Genomic DNA, 21,749 nt, shown 5'->3' with positions numbered 1-21,749 from the left:
CTGGAGGGCCAGAGTTTGCCCATACCTGTTGTAGATGCAGCCTGCTCCAAGTGATATCTCAACCCGCTTCCATAGCACCGTGTGGATGCCCCCAGAATAGATAAGACCCAATGGGAGGTGGACCTGAAGAAAGAGAGAAGAAGGATTGTGTCCAAAGAGTTGGAATTGTGCTGGATCCAGACAGACAGAGAGAAAGAGAGAGACCGAGAAGAGTTGGTTGTGGTTTTCCAAAGTCACTTTTTTTCCGAACCGCTTGGTAAACTCTGGGAAAGCAAAACAAAAACACCCCTTCCCCACCCCAAAGGAATCCCCGCGAGGCCCCCTATGTACACGCCCCGCTCCCGGATGGCGGCCCGGATTATGAGCCCAGGTCCACGAGGCTGGAGGTGAGCGGGCCGAGGAGCGAGTCCTGGAGCTGGTGCGGGTGGTGGGGCGGGAGGGCGTGGGGTGGCTGCGGGGCCGGCAGGGCGTAGGCCGAGGAGGAGGGGGTCCGCGCGTGGGCGTGGGCCAGCCCCGCCCCCTGCAGCAGCAGCAGCGAGGAAGCCTGCGGGTCGGGGCTCTGCGGCGGGGAGAACTCCTCCTCCGAGCTGGACAGCAGCGCCTTCGCCCCGGAGCCCAGAGGGGAGAGCTGGTTGGGCTTGTTGGTGGAGGCGCTGTTGTTCTCCGTGTTCTCCCTGCAGGAAGAGAGAGAAAAAGAAAGACAAAGCGGGCACAGGTTAGCTTCCCTCGCAGACTCAAATTCCCCTACGAACACAGCCCCGAGTTACGAACATTATCCCCGGGTTACGCACATAATCCCCGAGTTACGAACACATGGTTGGTCTCCAGCTGGATTTGTATGTCCCTCCTTCGCAAACACAAGTTACGAACACCAGGTTGGATTTGTATGTCCCTTGGTACAGGTACATCCTGACGTTTCGCCTGCATCTATGGCAAGCATCCTCAGAGGCAGTGAGGTCTGTTGGATGTATATATATCTATATATCACAGCCCCGAATTATGAACATTGTCTCAGGTTGCGCACATAGTCCCCGAGTTACGAACACCAGGTTGGATTTGTATGTCCCTTGGTACAGGTACATTTTTCAGCCAAACACACACACATCTACTTTATTATTATGGTATTGTCGAAGGCTTTCATGGCCGGAATCACTGGGTTGTTGTAGGTTTTTTCGGGCTATATGGCCATGGTCTAGAGGCATTCTCTCCTGACCTTTCGCCTGCATCTATGGCAAGCATCCTCAGAGGTAGTGAGGTCTGTTGGAAGTAGGAAAATGGGTTTATATATCTATATATCACAGCCCCGAGTTTTGAACATTTTCCTCGGGTTACGCACATAGTCCCCGAGTTACGAACACATGGTTGGTCTCCAGCTGGATTTGTATGTCCCTTGGTACAGGTACATTTTTTTTCAGCCAAACACACACACACACACACATCTATCTTATTATTATTATTATTATTATTATTATTATTATATTTCAATATAATATTATATATATATAATAACATTATAATATATTAAAACTCTCTCTATATATGTGTATATAGAGTATGTGTATACACATACACACACACACATATAATAATAATAATAATAATAATAGTAATAATAATAATAATAAGATAGATGTGTGTGTGTGTGTGTGGGGGGGGATATACATACATACATACACGCTGGGGTAAATGGAAGGAAAAAGAAAGAGGAGCCAACCAAGGGCAAGATGGATGGATTATATTATATTAAAACTCTCTCTCTCCCCCCCCCCCCTCTCTCTCTCTATGTGTGTGTGTGTGTGTGCTGGGGAAAATGGAAGGAAAAAGGAAGAAGGGCCGACCAAGGGCAAGATGGATGGATTATATTATATTAAAACTCTGTGTGTGTGTGTATATATGTGTATGGGACCGACCAAGGGCAAGATGGATGGATGGCATCCTTGAAGTGACTGGATTGAACTTGAAGGAGCTGGGGATGGTGAGGGCCGACAGGGAGCTCTGGCGTGGACTGGTCCCTTAGGTCAAGAAGAGTCGGAAACGACTGAACGAATGAACAACAACAACAATATAATGAAGGAAAAGTAGGTGCGAAAGTACATGGATAACCATGTGGGGTTATTCAGAAAGGGATTTTCTCACTCCTGCGCATATACACACGTGTGTGTGTGTGTGTATTAATATTATTATCATGAAGGGATAGTAGGCACGAAAGTACACATATATATCTATTATTGTTATTATTATTTTTATTATTTTATTATTAGCATGAATGGAAAGTGGGAGCGAAAGTACATGGATAGCCATATGGGTTATATTTAGAAAGGGATTTTCTCACACCTGAACATTCACACCTTGAATTATAATTGAATTATAATAATAATATATCTAAGATATATAATTATATAATATACACATACATACATACACATAATAATAGTGAAAATGTGTGTGTGTATGGGGGGGGGGGGGGTCTCCACCTACATACTCTTGCCTCCACAAACAGCCATAGTTACCACTGAGCAGAAGACACCCATGTCCCTCCCTCCACTGACATTGCAGGTTATAGTGAGCGTCATGAACATGTAGCCCAGACCCTTCCAGTGTCCTCACAAACACCATAAAGCAGATAATCTGGATTTCATATGGGAATGCAGAAGGGGGTAAAGGCTGGATCTACACTGCCCTATAAAATCCAGATTATTTGCTTGGAACTGGTTTATATATCAGTGTTAGACTGACTCCTATAGTCCAGTTCAAAGCAGGTAATATGTGTTGTCTGCTTCGATAATCTGGATTATACAGCAGTGTAGAAAATGTAAAGCGGAGTAATGCACCTTCTTCATGCAAATAGTATCTACACTGATCGGATCTGCATTATATGGTCAGTGTAGACTCATACAATGCAGTGTACACAGAGACCCAGGCCCCATCTACACTGACTATTTACTGCAGTTTCAAAGCTCCCTTGAAGAAAGTGGTTTCGCTGTGCTTATAGAGGAAACCCTGGAGACATCCGAAGATGGATCAAGAGGGATCCGTTTTCCCTCTGCATCACACTTTTGAGTCCTCCCCAGGCATGGATCCTCTCCTCCGATTTCATAAATTAGGTTTAAGGATTCCGTGAAAATAAACCCATTGCAAACATTAATCCAGATGAATAAATACGGAGGGGAATATGGATTGGAGAAGGCACCTTTGGTCCAGCCAAATCAGTTTAGAATTTGCCTTCGTGTAAATAATAATTTTATTCAATATTGAATAATAATAATTATTTAATAATTTATTATTATTATTATTATTATTATTAAATAATAACATAATTACTTTACATGTACACAACAACACACATGCACATTAGGCCCAAGGGTCTAGGATTCCTCTCGGGGCCTAGGATTGTTGTTGTTGCTGTTGTTGTTATTTGGACATCCAAGGATTGAATTTCCCACCTTTCTCTTCCTCCATTCCAACCCCAGAAGCAGACATATAAATATATAGAGAAGAGTGGGGGAAACTATTATTATCAAGCCTATGATTGTTGTTGTTGTTGTTTGGACATCCAACCGAAGAGATTGTCACAGGGATTGAATTTCCCACCTTCCTCCAATCTAACCCTAGAAATAGATATATAAATATACTAATAAAAGTGGAGGAAACTATTATTATCAGACCTAGGATTGTTGTTGTTGTTGTTTGGACATCCAACCAGAAAGAGATCATCACAAGGATTTAATCTCCTGCCTTCCTCTTCTTCCATTCTGACCCCAGAAGAAGATATATAAATATACAGAGAAAAGTAGGGAAAACTATTATTATTAGACCTAGGATTTTTGTTGTTGTTGTTGTTTGGACATCCAACCTGGAAAGGATTATCACAGGGATTGAATCTCCCACCTTTCTCTTCCTCCATTCCATCCCCAGATGCAGACATATAAATATACAGAGAAGAGTGGAGAAAACTATTATTATTAGACCTAGGATTTTTGTTATTGTTGTTGTTGTTTGGACATCCAACCAGGAAGGGATTATCACAGGGATTGAATTTTCCGCCTTCCTTTTCCTCTAATCTAACCCCAGAAGCAGATATATAAATATACAGAGAAGAGTGGAGGAAACTATTGTTATCAGGCCTAGGATTATTGTTGTTGTTGTTGTTTGGACATCCAACCGGGAAGACATTATCCCAGGGATAGAATCTCCCACCTTCCTTTGCTTCCATTCCGACCCCAGAAACAGATATATAAATATACAGAGAAGAGTGGAGGAAACTATTATTATCAGGGCTAGTATTGTAGTAGTAGTAGTAGTAGTTGTTGTTGTTGTTGTTGTTGTTATTGTTTGGAAATCTAACGGAGAAGACATTATCACAGGGATTGAATCTCCCACCTTCCTTTTCTTCCATTCTGACTCCAGATGCCGATATATAAATATACAGAGAAGAGTGGGGGAAACTATTATTATCAGGCCTAGGGTTGTTATTGTTGTTTGGACATCCAACCTGAAGACATTAACACAAAGATTGAATCTCCCACCTTCCTCTTCCTCCATTCCAACCCCAGAAGCAGAAATATAAATATACAAAGAAGAGTGGAGGAAACTATTATTATCAGGCCTAGGATAGTTGTAGTAGTTGTAGTAGTAGTTGTTGTTGTTGTTTGGACATCTAACCAGGAAGTCATTATCACAGGGATTGAATCTTCCACCTTCCTTTTCTTCCATTCCCACCCCAGAAGGAGATAAATACATGAGAAGAGTGGGGAAAACTATTATTATCAGGGCTAGGTTAGTTGTAGTAATAGTTGTTGTTGTTGTTATTGCTTGGGAAGACATTGTCACAGGGATTGAATCTCTCACCTTCCTCTTCCATTCCAATTCCAGAAGCAAACATAAATACACAAAGAAGAGTGGGGAAAACTATTATTTTTATGGGCTGTTGTAGGTTTTTTCGGCCTAGTCTGTTGGAACTAGGGAAAAGGGTTTATATACCTGTGGAATGACCAGGGTGCCATAGATGCAAACAGACCTCACTACCTCTGAGGATGCTTGCCATAGATGCAGGTGAAACGTCAGGAGAGAATGCCTCTAGACCATGGCCATATAGCCCGAAAAAACCTACAACAACCCAGTGATTCCGGCCATGAAAGCCTTCGACAATACATATTATTATTATTATTGCCATAATCATCATCCCTCTTTCCTTTCATAAAGGAGAGTCAAAGGAGATGGGAAATTATTCTTGAAACGAACCCGTTAATTAGTTAATTGAAGCTAAGCCATTAATTCCCTTTTGGTAAAAATCAGGAAATCACCCAAGGAGGCAATGGTGCTGAAAATCTAAATGGATAGCACTGTAGCCAAATAATATTTTTCTGTCCTTTCCTGGTTTCTATTCTATGAATTTCGAAGAGCCCAAACTTATAGAAATGAGTGGAGCTGCAAATCTAAGTCTCCTCGGGAGCCAGTCCCAAATGAGGGGTTTCCCAAACCCTTTGATGGGTGGATGGGGACCTTGGAGAAAGAGAAAGGGCGCTTCATAGTTTCCTGATGGCTTCATCTTTGCAGCTGCCGAGCTTGGCCTGTTTAGACAGCTGCCCCGAGGATTGAAGGCTGTAGCATAATAGGCATTTTGAACCGAATACGCAAAATACTAAATCCCATTTCCTCCTGAATTACTGGCTCAGTGAAGAGGTGCCCTTAGGGAGTCTAAGGCTGGAGCTACACTGCTACATAATCCAGATTGTGTGCTTTATATTACACGAGTCTACACTGCCATGTAATCCAGTTCAAATGAGACAGTCTGGATTCAAGCGAAAAGATTTTCAAGGAAAAAAGGAAGAAGCACAACTACAGCTTGTCCCAGAAATATGTATACAACTTTGAGCGGCTAATAGTAGCCATGGTGATTATTTGGAGGCCAAGTAAACATGTTATTCCGGTGTAATTCAATGTTATATACCAGGGCAAACTTGGGCCCTGCCTGGTCTAGATCCCCTCTTGGAGATGGAGCAGCAAAAAATAGGCTCTTCTTTCCCTAAAACAGGTATGGACAAACACGGCCTCTTTTCTCAGGCGCTCTCTCACCATCCCATCCTTCCTTCTCTCTTTACTTCCTCCTTCCATCCCTTTTGTCTTTCCTTCCTTGTCTTTCCACCCTCCCTTCCCTCCCTCTTTCTCCTTCCTTCCTTCCCTCTCACCCTTTCGTTCTTCTTTCCTTCTCTCTTTCCTCCTTTTCTCCCTCTTCCTTCCTTCCTTCCTTCCTTCCTTCCTTCCCTTTTGTCTTTCCTTTCTTCCCTCTTTCCCCCCTCCTTTCCTCTCTCCCTCTTCCTTCCTTCCATCCTTCCTTTCCTCCCTTTTCATCCCCTCCTTCCTCTTTCCTCCCTCTTTCTCCTTCCTTCATTCCCTTTCTCTCTTTCATTTATTCTTCCCTTCCTTCTTTCCCTTTCACCCTTTCGTCCTTCTTTCTTTCCCTCTTTCCTCCCTCTCTCCCTATTTCTCCCTTCCTTCCTTCCTTCCTTCCTTCCTTCCTTCCTTCCTTCCTTCCCTTTTTGTCTTTCCTTCCTTCCCTCTCCATCTTTCTCCCTGCCTTCCTTTTCATCCTTCCTCCCTTCTTTCCTTCCTCTTTCCTCCCTCTTTCTCCTTCCTTCGTTCCCTTTTGTCTTTCCTTCTTTCTCTCTTTCATTAATTCTTCCCTTCCTTCTTTCCCTTTCACCCTTTTGTCTTTCTTTTCCTCTCTCCTCCCTCTCTCCGTATTTCTCCCTTCCTCCCTCCCTCCCTTCCCTTTTTGTCTTTCCTTCCTTCCTTCCCCATCTTTCTCCTTTCCTTCCCTGCCTCCCTTTTCACCCTTCCTTTCTTCCCTCTTTCCTCCCTCTCTTCCCTCACTCTTTCTCCTTCCCCTCCACCCTTTTGCCCTTTCTTCCTTCCTCCTTCCCTCCCTTTGGTCTTTCCTTCCTTCTCTTTCCTCCCCCTCCTTCCCCCCTCTTTCTCCTTCCCTCCTTCCCTTTTGTCTTTCCTTCTCTCTCCTTTCTTTATCCTTCCCTTCCTTCCTTCCCTTTCACCCTTTCGTCTTTCGTTCCTTCTCTCCTTCCTCCCTCTCTCCCCCTTTCTCCCTTCCCTTTTGTCTTTCCTTCCTTCCCTCTTTCCTCCCTCCTTCCATCCTTTCCTTCCTCCTTTTTCATCCTTCCTTCTCTGTTTCCTTCCATCTTCCCTTCCTTCCTTCTACTACCAAGCAGATAGTCCTCCTAACAGGGAGTGCTAGCATGCAGCCCCCCAAGTTAGAAAGTTTGCCCAGGCCTGCCCTAAATCCTCTGGCTGGAATGGGAAGGAAGAAGAGGGATCCACCGGCAGGGATTGAATCCCTTCCTCTCCTTCCATTGCAGACAAGTCTCTCTGGATGCAACAGAGGAGGCGTCGCAGCCGGCCTCTCCTTCCTTCCCCGCCAAGGCTCCGGTTTCTTTCTCCTTCCTTCCTTCCTTCCTTCTTTCTTTTGCTCTTCCAGGCCCAGCTTTGCCCTCTCAGCACTTTAGATGCCTTCCCTCGCCAGGTTTTGACACCCTTCTCCAAATTTAGGTGGAAAACCAGGAGGCGTTGCTTCCCAAACAGCCTCCAAACTTCCCAAAAGTTTAGCGACTGAATCCTCGAGAGTATTTAGATGCCCAAAGAAAAAGGAAAGCAAGGAAAGGCTAACACAACTCCATATGGGATCCTCACTCTCTGCAGTGCTACACATGTGGGGAACGGAAGGAAAATGTTCTTGGGGGGAGGCAATATTTTCATTGCCTCTCTCTCCCCCTCCCTTCATTTACACCCTGCCTCTTTCCCCCACTTCTGTGGCTGCATCTACACTGTCGAATCTACACCATTTTAAGTGCCATGACTCAGTGTTTATGGTACCACAAGCCTTACTTAAGTCTCAAAGTGGTGTCAAAACGCATTGGTTGTCATTCCTTTAAACCCATCTGGGTGGAATAGATAATTCCCAGACCAACAACAACAACAACAACAACAACATTATTTTGGTTTTAAGTCTGTTCCTGGGAAGTTCAGACAATTGCATTGAAGAGACTCTAGTTTCTTAGGCTCCCTTCTACACTGCCATACAATCCAGATTATCAAAGAAGATAATCCACATTATCTGCTTTGAACTGGATTATACAAGCCCTGAGACCCCTTTGGGAGAGAGGGCAGAATATAAAAAAGATTATTATTATTATTATTATTAGATTTATAACAATATTAGTAGACAGCAAACTGTCTGGCTTCTAGTCTGATGAATCACATCATCATCTTTATTTATATATGATTATATAATGATTATTATTATTTAATACATAACATGATGATGATGGAGATGATCATTATTATTAATACATTATTATTATTATTATTTAATACATTACATGATAATGATGAAGATTATCATTATTATTAATACATTACGTGATTATTATTATTATTATTATTATTTAATACATTACGTGATTATTATTATTATTATTATTTAATACATTACATGATAATGAGATGATTATTATTAATACTTTACATTATTATTATTTAATACATTACATGATGATGATTATCATTATTATTAATACATTACGTGATTATTATTATTATTATTATTAAATACATTACATGATGATGAAGACGATCATTATTATTAATACATTATTATTATTATTATTATTATTATTATTGAGTTGCTGTAAATTTTTCGGGTTGTATGGCCATGTTCCAGAAGCATTCTCTCCTGACGTTTCGCCTGCATCTATGGCAGGCATCCTCAGAGGTTCCCGAAAAATTCACAGCAACCTAATGATTCCGGCCATGAAGGCCTTCAACAACACGATTATTATTATTGAATAGATTACATTATTATTATTATTATTTAATACATAACATGATGATGAAGATGATAATTATCATTGAATATATTACATGATGATGGTGGTGATTATCATTATTATTTCATACATAACATGAAGATAATCATTATTATAATAATATAATACATAACATGATGAAGATGATGATGATGATGATTTAATACATAACACGATTATTATGATGAAGATGATGGTGATTATTATTATTATTTAATACATACCATGATGATGAAGATTATCATTATTATTGAATATATTACATGATGATGGTGGTGATTATCATTATTATTTCATACATAACATGAAGATAATCATTATTATAATAATATAATACATAACATGATGAAGATGATGATGATGATGATTTAATACATAACACGATTATTATGATGAAGATGATGGTGATTATTATTATTATTTAATACATACCATGATGATGAAGATTATCATTATTATTGAATATATTACATGATGATGATGACGGGGATTATTATTTAATACATACCACGATGAAGGTGATCATTATTATAATAATATAATACATAACATGATGAAGATGATGATTTAATACATAACACTATTATGATGAAGATGATGGTGATTATTATTATTATTATTATTATTTAATACATAACATGATGATGAAAATGATCATTATTATTGAATATATTACATGATGATGATGGTGGTGATTATTATTATTATTATTTAATACATAACATGAAGATGATCATTATTACAATAATATAATACATAACATGATGAAGGTGATGATGATGATGATTTAATACATAACACGATTATTATGATGAAGATGATGGTGATTATTATTATTATTATTTACTATTATTTAATACATAACATGATGATGATGATAATAATAATAATAATAATAATAATAATAATATAATATAACATGATGAAGGTGATGATGATGATTTAATACATAACATGATTATGATGAAGATGATGGTGATTATTATTATTATTTAATACATAACATGATGATGAAGATGATCATTATAATTGAATATATTACATGATGATAATGGTGGTGATTATTATTATTATTTAATACATACCACGATGAAGATGATCATTATTATAATAATAATATAATACATAATCATGTTATGAATTATATTATTATAATAATGATCATCTTCATCATGTTATGTATAAAATAATAATCACCACCATCATCATCATGTAATATATTCAATAATAATGATCATCTTCATCATGATGATGATGATTTAATACATAACACGATTATGATGATAGGGATTATTATTATTATTTAATAAATAACATGATGATTATTATTATAGTCTACACTGCCATATAACCCAGTTCAAAACAGACAATCTGGATTTTATATGCCAGTGTAGGAGAGGATTAGATATGTTTGTCACAGTTTTCTATAGGCAAGCAGACTCTTGAGTGACTAGCAAATGACACATTTTCTGTATCTCAAAACCTAGAGCTAATAGAGGAAAATTGGTGTCGTTGTTGGACTCAGCTGGGTCAAATATACCTATTTCAAAACCTAGAGCTAATAGAGGAAAATTAGTGCCATTTTTGGACTCAGCCGGGTCAAATATACCCAGAAGCAGGGCTAACATGTGAGGCACCAAAATGTAATATATTTTTGTTTCATGCCAAGCCAAAAAGGATGGAAACAAATGCTGGACTTGCCTCTCCTCTTCCTTCTCTTCCTCCTTGTGATTTATTCTGGGGTCGAGGCTGAACCCAGTCCTGGGTGGGTTGGGCCTGGGACCCATCAAGGGGACTGACACCCTAATCCTAAACACATGTAAACCGCCTCCAAGTCAAGTACTCCCATTTAACGGGGGTGTGGCGAGGTTGTAAGAAAGACAAGCGATTTGTTCCCCTTTGGAAGAAGAAGGATCTGATCTGCAGCCCCCTCGCCTTGGTCTGCTAGATCTTTACCTTCAAGTAAGGGCCTTAATTCCCCTAAAAAGGGTTCTGGAGGGGAGCTGAGGTTATCCGGGTCCATCTTGATCCCACTATTTTATTTTCCAGGGAAGTAAAAAAGGAAGAAATCGGGTGGCTGTGTATGTGTGTGTCTATGTATGTATGTAGCCAGCGCCTGGGGGCCTATCCAGAAGGCGACCTCTCCGCCTAACCTTTTGCTGACTTCGGGTCATAAACACCATGTGGCACTTTTTGGAGAGGAAAAAAACACACACCGCCCCGACCGACCGACCTTTCCTTCTTGTAACTTCCCGAAAGGAGGGAGGGAGGCTTCCTTCGGGGAACTTGGCTGTCAGGCTAAACTCCGAGCCTAGGCCAACCAATCCTTTGGTTGTTGTGTCCAAATCTGGATTGGAAATTCAGTGCTCTCCCCTCCTTGGCTTGAAAGCAATGCGCATTTGTGAAAAAAAAGGAGAAATCGCGGCTTGCAAAACTCAACTCTAAATCATCTTGTTTGGACTTTCCAAACGCTCCCGAATTGAGACACAACAAAGCGAGCTGGAGACGGTTTGACCAGGCAATAAATCCAAAGGAACCATAAAAAAGGGATGGCTGCATTCACACTTAGAGACAAGACTATTCCTCCTCCTTTTCCTCCTCCTCCGCTTCCTCCTCCTCCTCCTCCTCTGTCTTCGTCCTCCTCTTCTCTTTCTCTTCCTCCTCCTCCTCTTCTCTTCCTTCTCCTCCTCCTCCTCCTCTTTCTCTTCTCTTTCTCCTCCTTCTCCCTTTTGCTCTTCCTCCTCCTCTTCCTCCTCCTCCTCTTTCTCCTTCTCTTCCTCCTCTTCCTTTTTCCTCCTCCTCCTCTTCCTCTTCCTCCTCCTCCTCCTTATCTTCCTCCTTCTCCCTTCTGCTCTTCCTCCTCCTCCTTATCTTTCTCCTCCTCCCCTTCTCTTCCTCTTCCCCCTCCTCTTCCTCCTCCGCTTTCTCCTCCTCCTCTTCCTCCTCTCTCTTCGTCCTCCTCTTCTCTTTCTCTTCCTCCTCCTCCTCTTCTCTTCCTCCTCCTCTTCCTCCTCCTCCTTATCTTTCTCCTCCTCCCCTTCTCTTCCTCTTCCCCCTCCTCTTCCTCCTCCTCCTCTTCCTCCTCCTCCGCTTTCTCCTCCTCCTCTTCCTCCTCCTTCGCTTCCTCCTCTCTCTTCGTCCTCCTCTTCTCTTTCTCTTCCTCCTCCTCCTCTTCTCTTCCTCCTCCTCTTCCTCCTCCTCCTTATCTTCCTCCTTCTCCCTTCTGCTCTTCCTCCTCCTCTTATCTTTCTCCTCCTCCTCCCCTTCTCTTCCTCTTCCCCTTCCTCTTCCTCTTCCTCTTCCCCTCCTTTACTTCCTCATCTTCCTCCTCTTCCTTTTCCTCTTCCTCCTCCTCCTCCTCCTCCTCCTCTTTCTATTCTCTTCCTTCTCCATTCTCCTCTTCTTCCTCCTGTTCCTCCTCCTCCTTATCTTCCTCCTCCTCCTCCTCCTCTTTCTATTCTCTTCCTCCTCCTTCCCCCTTCTCCTCTTCCTCCTCCTCTTCCTCCTCCTCCTCCTCAATTATTTCGCCTCTCTTAACTCGCTCCCTTCAGAAAATAAAGAATATAGACTCCCACCATTCCTAACAGCCTCAGTCCCCTGCCTTTTCTTTGTGGGAGCTGAAGTCCAAAACCCCTGGAGGGCCCAAGTTTCCCCATCTTCTATATAAATAAAAATGTAATGTTCGTTTGTGGAATTAACAGAAGTAAAAAACCGCAGGACGAATTGACACCAAATTTGGACACAAGACACCTCTCTCTCAGGCCAACAAGTGACCATCACTCATAAAAACACATCGGAAGGGACTTAAAAAGCCAAAAACCAAAAACATACATTACAACGCACGCGCAAAACCACATATATACACATACACCCAAAATATATACACACACAAAACACATATACACAGACTGGGCCACAGCAACGCGTGGCAGGGGGCGGCTAGTGATATATAACATTCAATTACACCAGAATAATTTGAAAGGAAACTATAACGTTTACTCTTCGGTATAGGTGTGTTGACTTGGTCTTCAATTAGCCTCTCAAAGGTGTAAACATTTTTTCCTATTAGCCTCTCAAAGGTGTAAACATTTTTTTTCTGGGATGGGTTGTAGTTGTGCTTGAGGCTATATAATCCATATAATGCCATATAATCCAGTTTCTGAATCCAGATTATCTTCATTGAACTGGATTGCATGGCAGTGTAGACTCATGTAACCCAAAGCATATAATCTGGATTCAGAAAAAGGAAGAGGTTGATAGGAATGGTGGGAGTTGAAGTCCAAAACCCCTGGAAGGCCAAAATTTGCTCCTCTAATATAGGAAAATCCTATATTAGATCCAAATATCCATCAGGATTGGGTCCAAATATTAGGTCCAAATAGCCATCAGGATTGAAAGAACCAGGATTCTGGAGAAAAGTAAACCAGCAATGCATCTACACTGCAGAATTAATGCAGTTTGACACGACTTTAAATGTTATGGCTCATTGCTATGGAATCTTAGGATTGACAGTTTGGTGAGGCATCAGACCTCTTTGGAAAATAAAGGCTAAAGGCCATGTAAAACTACAGATCCCATGATTCTATAGCATTAGTGTCAAACTGCATCAATTCAATGTTGACCGTAAAACGCATGGAAAGGGACTCAGCCGGGGATGGTAAGGGTCGCCAGTCTTGGAGTTGCTATTCCCCTTCTGAAAGGCCCCTTCTACACTGCCATGTCACCCAGTTCAAAGCAGATAATGCGGATTTTATATGGCAGTGTAGAAGAGGCCAAGATCTCCCTCCGCTTATGAGCTAAGCGCTCTACAACGCGGGCAAGAGAAAGGCCACAGCTCTTGGTAGAAAAGAAAGCTCCACATTTTCTATCCAAGCAAGACAAGGAAGTGTGGGAGAAAACGAATTTCATCCCCGCTTCAGTCTGAGGAAGACAGGTGAGGTACCTCGCGTTCAGAAGGAAGCCAAACCCCAAATATGCACTGCGATGGATTGGATCTGGGATTTTATAATATGCTAAACGAAGCTATCCCTGCAAAATAGCAAAACCCAAAGTACCCCTTATGATGGATTGGACTTTCTTTATCCTTCTTTCCTTCCCTTTCATCCTTTCCTCTTTCTTTTCTCCCCTCTTTCCTCCCTCTCTCCATCTTTTTCCCTCCCTTCCTTCCTTCTTCCTTCCTTCCTTCTTCCTTCCTTCCTTCCTTCCCTTTCACCCTTTCGTCCTTCTTTCCTTCCCTCTTCCCTCCCTCTCTCCCTCCCTCTTTCTTCCTTCCTCCCTTCCCTTTTTGTCTTTCCTTCCTTCCCTCTTTCCTTCCTCCTTCCTCCTCTCCCTCTTTCTTCTTCCATCCTTCCCTTCCTCCATTTTCATCCTTCCTTCCTTCTCTCTTTCCTCCCTCTTCCCCTTCCTCTTTCTCCTTCTCCTCCACCCTTTCGCCCTTCTTTCCTTTCTCCTTCTCTCCCTTTTGCCTTTCCTTCCTTCTCTTCCCTCCCTCCCTTCCCTCCCTCTTTCTCCTTCTTTCCCTCCCTTTCGTCTTTCCTTCCTTCTTTCCTCCCTCCTTCACTCTTTCTCTCTCCTTCTCTTTCCATCCGTCCCTTCCTTCTTTTTCATCCTTCCTTCTCTCTTTCCTTCCTCCTTCCCTCCCTCTTTCTCCTTCCTTCCACTCTTTCGTCCTTCCTTCTCTTTTCCTCTCCTCTTTTTGGTCTTTCTCTTTCCTCCCTCCCCTCCCTCTTTCTCCTTCCTTCCCTCTTTCTTCCCTCCTTCCCTCTCTCCCTCTTTCTCCTTCCATCCTTCCTCCTTTTTCAACCTTCCTTCCTTTTTCCTTCCTCCTCCCCTCCTTTTGCTCTTTTCTTCCTTCTCTTCCCTCCCTCTTTCTCCCTCCTTCCCTCTTCTCCCTCTTTCTCCTTCCATCCTTTCCTTCCTCCTTTTTCAAGCTTCCTTCCTTCCTTCTTTCCTTCCTTCCTTCCTTCCTTCCTTCCTTCCATATGCTCAAGCGGGAGACTGGATGGAGACTTTGGTGGCCCTTTGGCCACCAAACCCAATAGCCTTTCTGGAAGGTCTATTTCGGAGGAGAAAACTATCTCATGCAGACCTGGCGATGTGCAAACACACAAACTAGGGCGAGCCTAATGATAATTAATTATCCAGCGGGTTCTTCCAGTTTTAATCGAATCCTAACCCCCCCCCCCTCGGTTTCCACGGGAGGGGATTCAAACCATATAATCCTTTGATATTGGGCTGAAGGAGACTCCGAGTTGAAGGAGCAACCCAATAAAAGACCCCATGGATCTTAGCCTCGGTGGGCCATCCTCAATTCTGCTTTGTAGCAAAGCGGTGGAGAGGCAGAGGAGGCAAAAGCAGAGGCGTGACACCCCTGTCCTGTGAAGAGAAGCAAACCCACGGGTGCTTTATGCGGCACTCAGTCCAGCGCTTTTGCAAGGATCCACCCAAAACCTTTCTGTCAACGCCTGGAAAAGAGACCTTTGGGAGCGACAACTTCCTTCCAGAGTCTTATTTCTACTGACTGCAAACTTAAGTATTTAGAAATAGAGTTTCTGGTAGCCAAAGACAAGGGGGACGAGCAGAAGTGGCCAAGGGAAAATGAGCTAGCAAGGCACAGAGAAGAGACCTAGCTGGGATCCGTTTCCAATGCTACTCTTTGTCAGAACTGAAGGAAAGGAGCTTTTAGGACAACAAACCCCAGAATCTCCCCCTCCCTCAGTCAGCTAAGGAACCAGCTTCTAGAACATAGCCCAAAAAACCGACAACAACCCAGCTAAGGAACCATTTGGGAAGATAAGTCCTAGAACCCTCCTCAGACACAGCGAATCCAACACAGGCCCCATCTACACGGCCATATACAATCTAGATTAGGGGTTCCCAACCTTTGGGCCTTCAGGTATTTTGGACTTCAACACCCAGAAATCCCAGCTGTTGGGAGCTATGGGAGCTGAAGTCCAAAACACCTGGAGGACCAAAGGTTGGGAACCACGGATCTGGATTATAGACAAATAATCCAGACTAATATATTAGTGTAGACTAATATATAATCCATTTGAAAGGCATCCGGATAATTTCTGGACCATGTAATTTTAGTATTTATATTAGGATGCTTTTAATGCTTTGCCTTAAAAGTTGCCTATGCATATGTTTACAACTTCTGAGGATGCCTGCCATAGATGCAGGCGAAACGTCAGGAGAGAATGCTTCTGGAACATTGCCATATAGCCCGGACAACTCACAGCAACCCATTGATAAGAAATGCTTTCTAAGAAGAAAGCACCAAATATTTTGTGTCTACTGCCACAGCCAAATGTGGCACCAACATATAGAATCTGAAACTATAATGTAAAATCACAATATAATGTAAAACCAGAAGTGTTTGGATTAGAATAGCATGCATTAGTCAGCTGGCAGAATTGTAAGGCTCTCATTAACTTGCAGCCTGGAAAACTCACAACAACCCATATGTTTAATGGTTTTAATGGTTTTAATTTATAGTTGTTGCTTAGTGTTTAGTTCTTATGATTTTTCCCCTATTATATGTATTATATGTATGTTGATACTGAATTTCTGCTTATTGATAGGTTGAAAATGCTTTGATTTCCCCTCCCCTGAGAAAGGCAGTATATAAATATAGTAAATAAATAAATAATAAATAATTTGGATTTTCTCTAGCAGTGTAGAAAGGGCCTCAATTTAAGTTGGAAACTTGGAGAAGTGACTTTTTTGGAATGACATATCTCAGAATCTCTCTCCAGTTTGAGAAAGTGGCCTTTTGGAACAAGTCCTCACCTTCTTATCCATTAATTTAAGTTTTCAAAGGACCAGGTTTTGGGGGGACCACTGTAAGAAGACTCTTCCTCAGCTAACCAGTTTCTTTTCAGAGCTTGAGGAAGTGGCAACAAGATCCAGAACGTCCTCAAAGTCAACTTAAAGGGATCCAAACAGTAGTTTAGATCTCTCCTGGAGCTTGGGGAAGGGGCCTTGTGGGACCACAAGCCCCAGAATCCCCCCTCCCTCAGTCAGCTATAGGGACCATTTAGGAAGATAAGTCCTAGAATCCTCCTCAGTCACAATAAAGCCAACTCAGGCCCTATCTAGAATGTTATATACAATCTATTCTAGATTATCCGCTTTGAACTGCATTATATGGCAGCGTAATCCAATTCAAAGTAGATAATCTGGATTTTATATGGCAGTGTAGAAGGGCCTCAGTTTATGTTGGATTATATGGCAATATAGACTCATATAATCCAGTTCAAAGCAGATCATCTGGATTTTATCTGACAGTGTAGTTGGAAATTTGGAGAAGTGTCTTTTTGGAATGACAAATCTTAGAATCTTTCCCCTCCCTAACTGTTTGAGTTTTGGAACAAGTCCATGCATTCTTATCAGCCAATTTAAGTTTTCATAGGACCTTTTTAGGAAGACCAGTGCCAGAAGACTCTGCCTCAGCGAGGTAGTTTCTCTCAGAGCTTGAGGAAGTGACAAGGCCCAGAACATCCCCAAAGACAATTTAAGGGGATCCAAACAATTGGCTGGAGTAGACTGGAACTTGGGGAAGTAGGCTGGAGCTTGGGAAGCTTGGAGTTTGGGGAAGATGGAGCTTGAGGATCTTGGAGCTTGGGGAAGTAGGCTGGAGCTTGGGGAGCTTGGAGTTTGGATAAATAGGCTGGAGCTTGGGGAGCTTCGAGCTTGGGGAAGTAGGATGGAGCTTGGGGAGCTTGGAGGTTGGGAAACTTGGAACTTGGATAAATAGGCTGGAGCTTGGGGGAACTTGGAGCTTGGGGAAGTAGGATGGAGCTTGGGAAGCTTGGAGTTTGGGGAAGTAAGCTGGAGCTTGGGGAACTTTGAGCTTGGGGAAGTAGGCTGGATCTTGGGGAGCTTGGAGAAATAAGCTGGAGCTTGGGGAACTTGGAGCTTGGGGAAGTAGGCTGAAGCTTGGGGGACTTGGAGCTTGGATAAATAGGCTGGAGTTTGGGGAGCTTGGAGCTTGGGGAAATAGCCTGGAGCTTCAAAGGCTTGGAGTTTGGAGAACTATGCTGGAGCTTAGGGAGCTTGGAGAAGTAAGCTGGAGCTTGGGGAACTTGGAGCTTGGGGAATTAGGCTGGATCTTGGGGAGCTTGGAGCTTGGGGAGTAAGCTGGAGCTTGGGGAAATAGTCTGGAGCTTCAAAAGTTTGGAGTTTGGAGAACTATGCTGGAGCTTAGGGAGCTTGGAGAAGTAAGCTGGAGCTTGGGGAATTTGGAGCTTGGGGAATTAGGCTGGATCTTGGGGAGCTTGGAGCTTGGGGAAATAAGCTGAAGCTTGGGGAACTTGGAGCTTGCGGAAATAGGCTGGAGCTTGGGGAGCCCTGAGCTTGGGGAGCAAACTGGAGCTTGGGGAAATAGTCTGGAGTTTCAAAAGCTTGGAGTTTGGAGAAGTACGCTGGAGCTTAGGGAGCTTGGAGCTCGAGGAAGGAGGCTGGAACTTGGAGAAGGGACCTTGGGGGACCACAAGGTCCAGAATCCCCCCAAACAGCTTCGCGGTCTGGAGAGGATTCTGGGCCTCGTGGTCCCCCAAGGTCCCTTCCCCAAGCTGACCTCCTTGCAGAAAGAGTGACTGATGTGTGGCACCCACCTCTCCTTGGCCTCCGCGGCCCGGTCGCGCTGCCGCCGGTTCTTGAACCAGTTGCTGACCTGGGTGGTGGTCAGGCCGGTGGCCTCGGCCAGCTCTCGCTTCTCTCGGGGCGAAGGGTAGGGGTTGTGGGCGTACCACTCGCGCAGGACCCCGCGGGACTTCTCCTTGAAGCAGTAGCTGGTCTCCTCGCCGTCCCAGATGGTTCGCGGGAGCGGAAACTTCCTCCGGACGCGGTACTTGCCCACGGCGCCCAGCGGCCTCCCGCGCAGCTTCTCGGCCTCCACGTAGTGCGCCTTGAGCCAGAGCTGCTGGAGCTTGGGGTGGTTGTGGGCCGAGAACTGGTGGCTCTCCAGGATCTTGTAGAGCTCTCGGAAGTTGCCCCGGTGGAAGGCCACCACGGCCTTGGCCTTGAGGACGCTCTCGTTCTTGTGCAGGTGGTCGCAGGCCGGGAGCGACCAGAGGAAGCGGCCCAGGCGCTCCAGGTTGCCGCCTTGCTGCAGCACCTCGCAGACGCAGGCCACTTGCTCCTGGGTGAAGCCGAAGGAGGGCAGCAGGGACATGGCCCCCGGGAAGGAAGAGGAAGAGGAGGAAGAGGAAGAGGGACTGGACGGGAGGAAGGCCTCGCCAAGCCGAGCAAGGGGTCCCAGCTCAGCCCTGCGCGCTCCTCCTCGAGTCTTCTTCTCTCCCCCAAAACCACCTTGGAAAGGGACACCCCGAGAAACAAGAGTCCCAAGTCTTCTTCAGAGGAGAAAAGGATCAGTTTGGAAAGGGATCTTTCCTAGACTCAGCTTTCCAGGGCTTTCTTCCAAGGAGAAAATTGAGTTTGGGGAGTCCCAAGCGCGAGCTGTGCGCTCTCCTTGGGCACCTCTCTTTCCAAAGTCCGAGCCCCAAATGCCGGGCTGTGCGCTCTCCTTGGGATCAGTTTGGAAAGCGCCTTTGGGAAAGCGGTTTCCCAAGGTTTCTTCCACACAGAAAGCAGCTTCCCAAGGCTTCTTTCCAAGGGGAAATATACGCTCGGGAAGGCGAAAGTCCCACGATGAAGCCGAGCTCAAGTTCGGAGCGCGAAGCTGCCCTCATGCGCTCTCCTCGCGGGTGTTTCCTTCCCAAAGACCGGGTTGGGAAGGGGTCTGGCGGCACCCTCGGAGATCTGGAGACAGCCGTTTTCCGGAGGTTAGTTACAGGAAAAGGTCTGGAATCTCTGGAAGTACTTGGCGGCTTCTCCAGACTTCTTCAGAGCAGAAAGATCCGTTCAGAAAGGCGAAAGTTCCCCACGCCGGGCTGGAGTGAATGAAGCTCTCAACTCGGGGACTCGGATTCCTTCCCGAAAAGGATTTTGTGGCACCCGTGGAGGCGAAGGGAAGGCGCTTCCCAAGGCTTCTTCTTCACAGGAGAAAGAAAGGCCAGTTTGGAAAGAGGAGAAAAGCCAGTTCAGACAGAAAGAGAAATGTAAAGCAGCCTCCAAACCCGGGTTGCTGTCGCGCTCTCTCCCGGCGGAGGTTTCCCTTTGCAAGGGCCAGTTTCCAAAGAGGTCTCGCAACTCTCTTCTAGTTTCAGAGAGGGCAGCTTAGTTCCCAAGGCTTCCTCCGAGGAGAAAGACCCTCTTGGAGAGGAGAAAGGGCCAAGATGAAGCCCAGAATCCAGGGCTGGGGCTGGGCGCTCTCCTCGGAGATGTTCCCTCTCCAAAGAGCGAGAAGAAGGAGCTTCCCAAGGCTGGAGAAAGACCAGTTTGGAGAAGGGATCTTGGAGACCGAGAGAAAGAAAATTCCCAAGGCTGTTTCTTCAGAGGAGAAGGGATCTTGGAGACCGAGAGAAAGCAGCCTCCAAAGACTGCTTCTACAGAGGAGAAGGGATTTTGGAGACGGAGAGAAAGCAGCTTCCAAAGACTGCTTCTTCAGAGGAGAAGGGATCTTGGAGACCGAGAGAAAGAAGATTCCCAAGGCTGCTTCTTCAGACGAGAAGGGATCTTGGAGACCGAGGGAAAGCAGCTTCCAAAGACTGCTTCTTCAGAGGAGAAGGGATCTTGGAGACCGAGAGAAAGAAGATTCCCAAGGCTGCTTCTTCAGAGGAGAAGGGACTTTGGAGACCGACAAAAAGTAGCCTTCTCCTCCTTCTCCTTCTCTCTCTCTTTCTCTTCCTTCCTCTTCTCTTTCTCCTTCTCTCTCTCCTTCTCCTCCTTCCTCTTCTCCTTCTCCTTCCCTTTCTCCTTCTCCTCCTTCTTCGGGGGGGAAGAGTGTGCCCCCGAGCGAAGGGCCAACAAGGAGAGGTCTTCTCTTCCGACAGCAGCAGCCGCCAGGAAAAGAGATGCCGCCGGAGAGGTCCCTTCTTCTACCGGAGGAAACTTTTATGTTTTTTGTAGGTTGCTGGTCTTGCCAGAGCCGGGCTTAAAGGCGCCCCCACCCTCCCCCTGGTTCCCCGCCTCAGGGCGCTCGCTGATTGGCTGCCGCCGGCGCCTATAGGGAGGAGGAGGGCCAGGCGCTCCAGGGCCGGACAGACAGAAAGCCAAGCCAAGCAGCCCCAGCCAAAGCCAGGCAGGCGAGGAGGGCGCAGGCGCAGAAGGAGGCAGGCAGACAGGCAGCAGACTGGCTGGGCAGTGGTCAGGGACGAAGCTGTGGCTTGGGGTGAGGAAGGAAAGGAAAGAAGGCGAGAAGGAGAGCTTGGCAACGTCACCTTTTGGAACAACAACTCCCACAATCCCCTCTCGCCAGCTAAGCTTTTGGGGCAACTCCCACAATCCGACAGATACACAGCAACTCCCACAATCCGACAGATACACAAATCCCTCTTAGAGTGTGTTGTTGAAACTTTTGGGGGCTGTATGGCCACGTTCCAGAAGCATTATCTCCTGACATTTCGCCTGCATCTATGACAGGCATTCTCACAACGTCTGACGATGCCTGCCATAGATGCAGGTGAAAGGTCAGGAGAGAATGCTTCTGGAACGCGGCTATACAGCCGGAAAAACTTACAACATCTTAACACCTCTCAACAAAAGATTTTCCCAGGCTCAGCCAGGCCTTCAAATGCTAATGAAGGTGGTCACTTGAAACATTCACACCTAGCTCCAGCAGAGAAGAGCTCTTTGCCCCACCCCAGCCATTCCACAGATATATAAACCCATTGTCCTAATTCCAACAGACCTCACTACCTCTGAGGATGCCTGCCATAGATGCAGGTGAAAGGTCAGGAGAGAATGCTTCTGGAACGCGGCTATACAGCCGGAAAAACTTATAACATCTTAACACTTCTCAACAAAAGA

The 21,749-nt window shown here is 44.7% G+C and overlaps 1 protein-coding gene across 1 annotated transcript; it reads right to left on the bottom strand.

The window, feature by feature from the left end:
* Positions 1-217: 217 nt before the first annotated feature.
* Positions 218-20,864, bottom strand: LOC132761303 (homeobox protein SIX1-like). The gene is made up of 2 exons (XM_060754064.2): positions 18,494-20,864; positions 218-674 (listed from the first exon to the last, which is right to left on the bottom strand). Exons 1-2 carry the CDS (start codon positions 19,051-19,053, stop codon positions 359-361), a joined length of 876 nt encoding a protein of 291 aa, XP_060610047.2. The 5' UTR covers positions 19,054-20,864; the 3' UTR covers positions 218-358.
* Positions 20,865-21,749: the final 885 nt, after the last annotated feature.

This window comes from Anolis sagrei, chromosome 1, assembly GCF_037176765.1.
Source record: "Anolis sagrei isolate rAnoSag1 chromosome 1, rAnoSag1.mat, whole genome shotgun sequence".
In the NCBI taxonomy this organism is placed as follows: Eukaryota; Metazoa; Chordata; class Lepidosauria; order Squamata; family Dactyloidae; genus Anolis; species Anolis sagrei.
The sequence above is the reverse complement of the archived record's forward strand: the minus strand, read 5'-3'. Positions and strand labels throughout refer to the sequence as shown.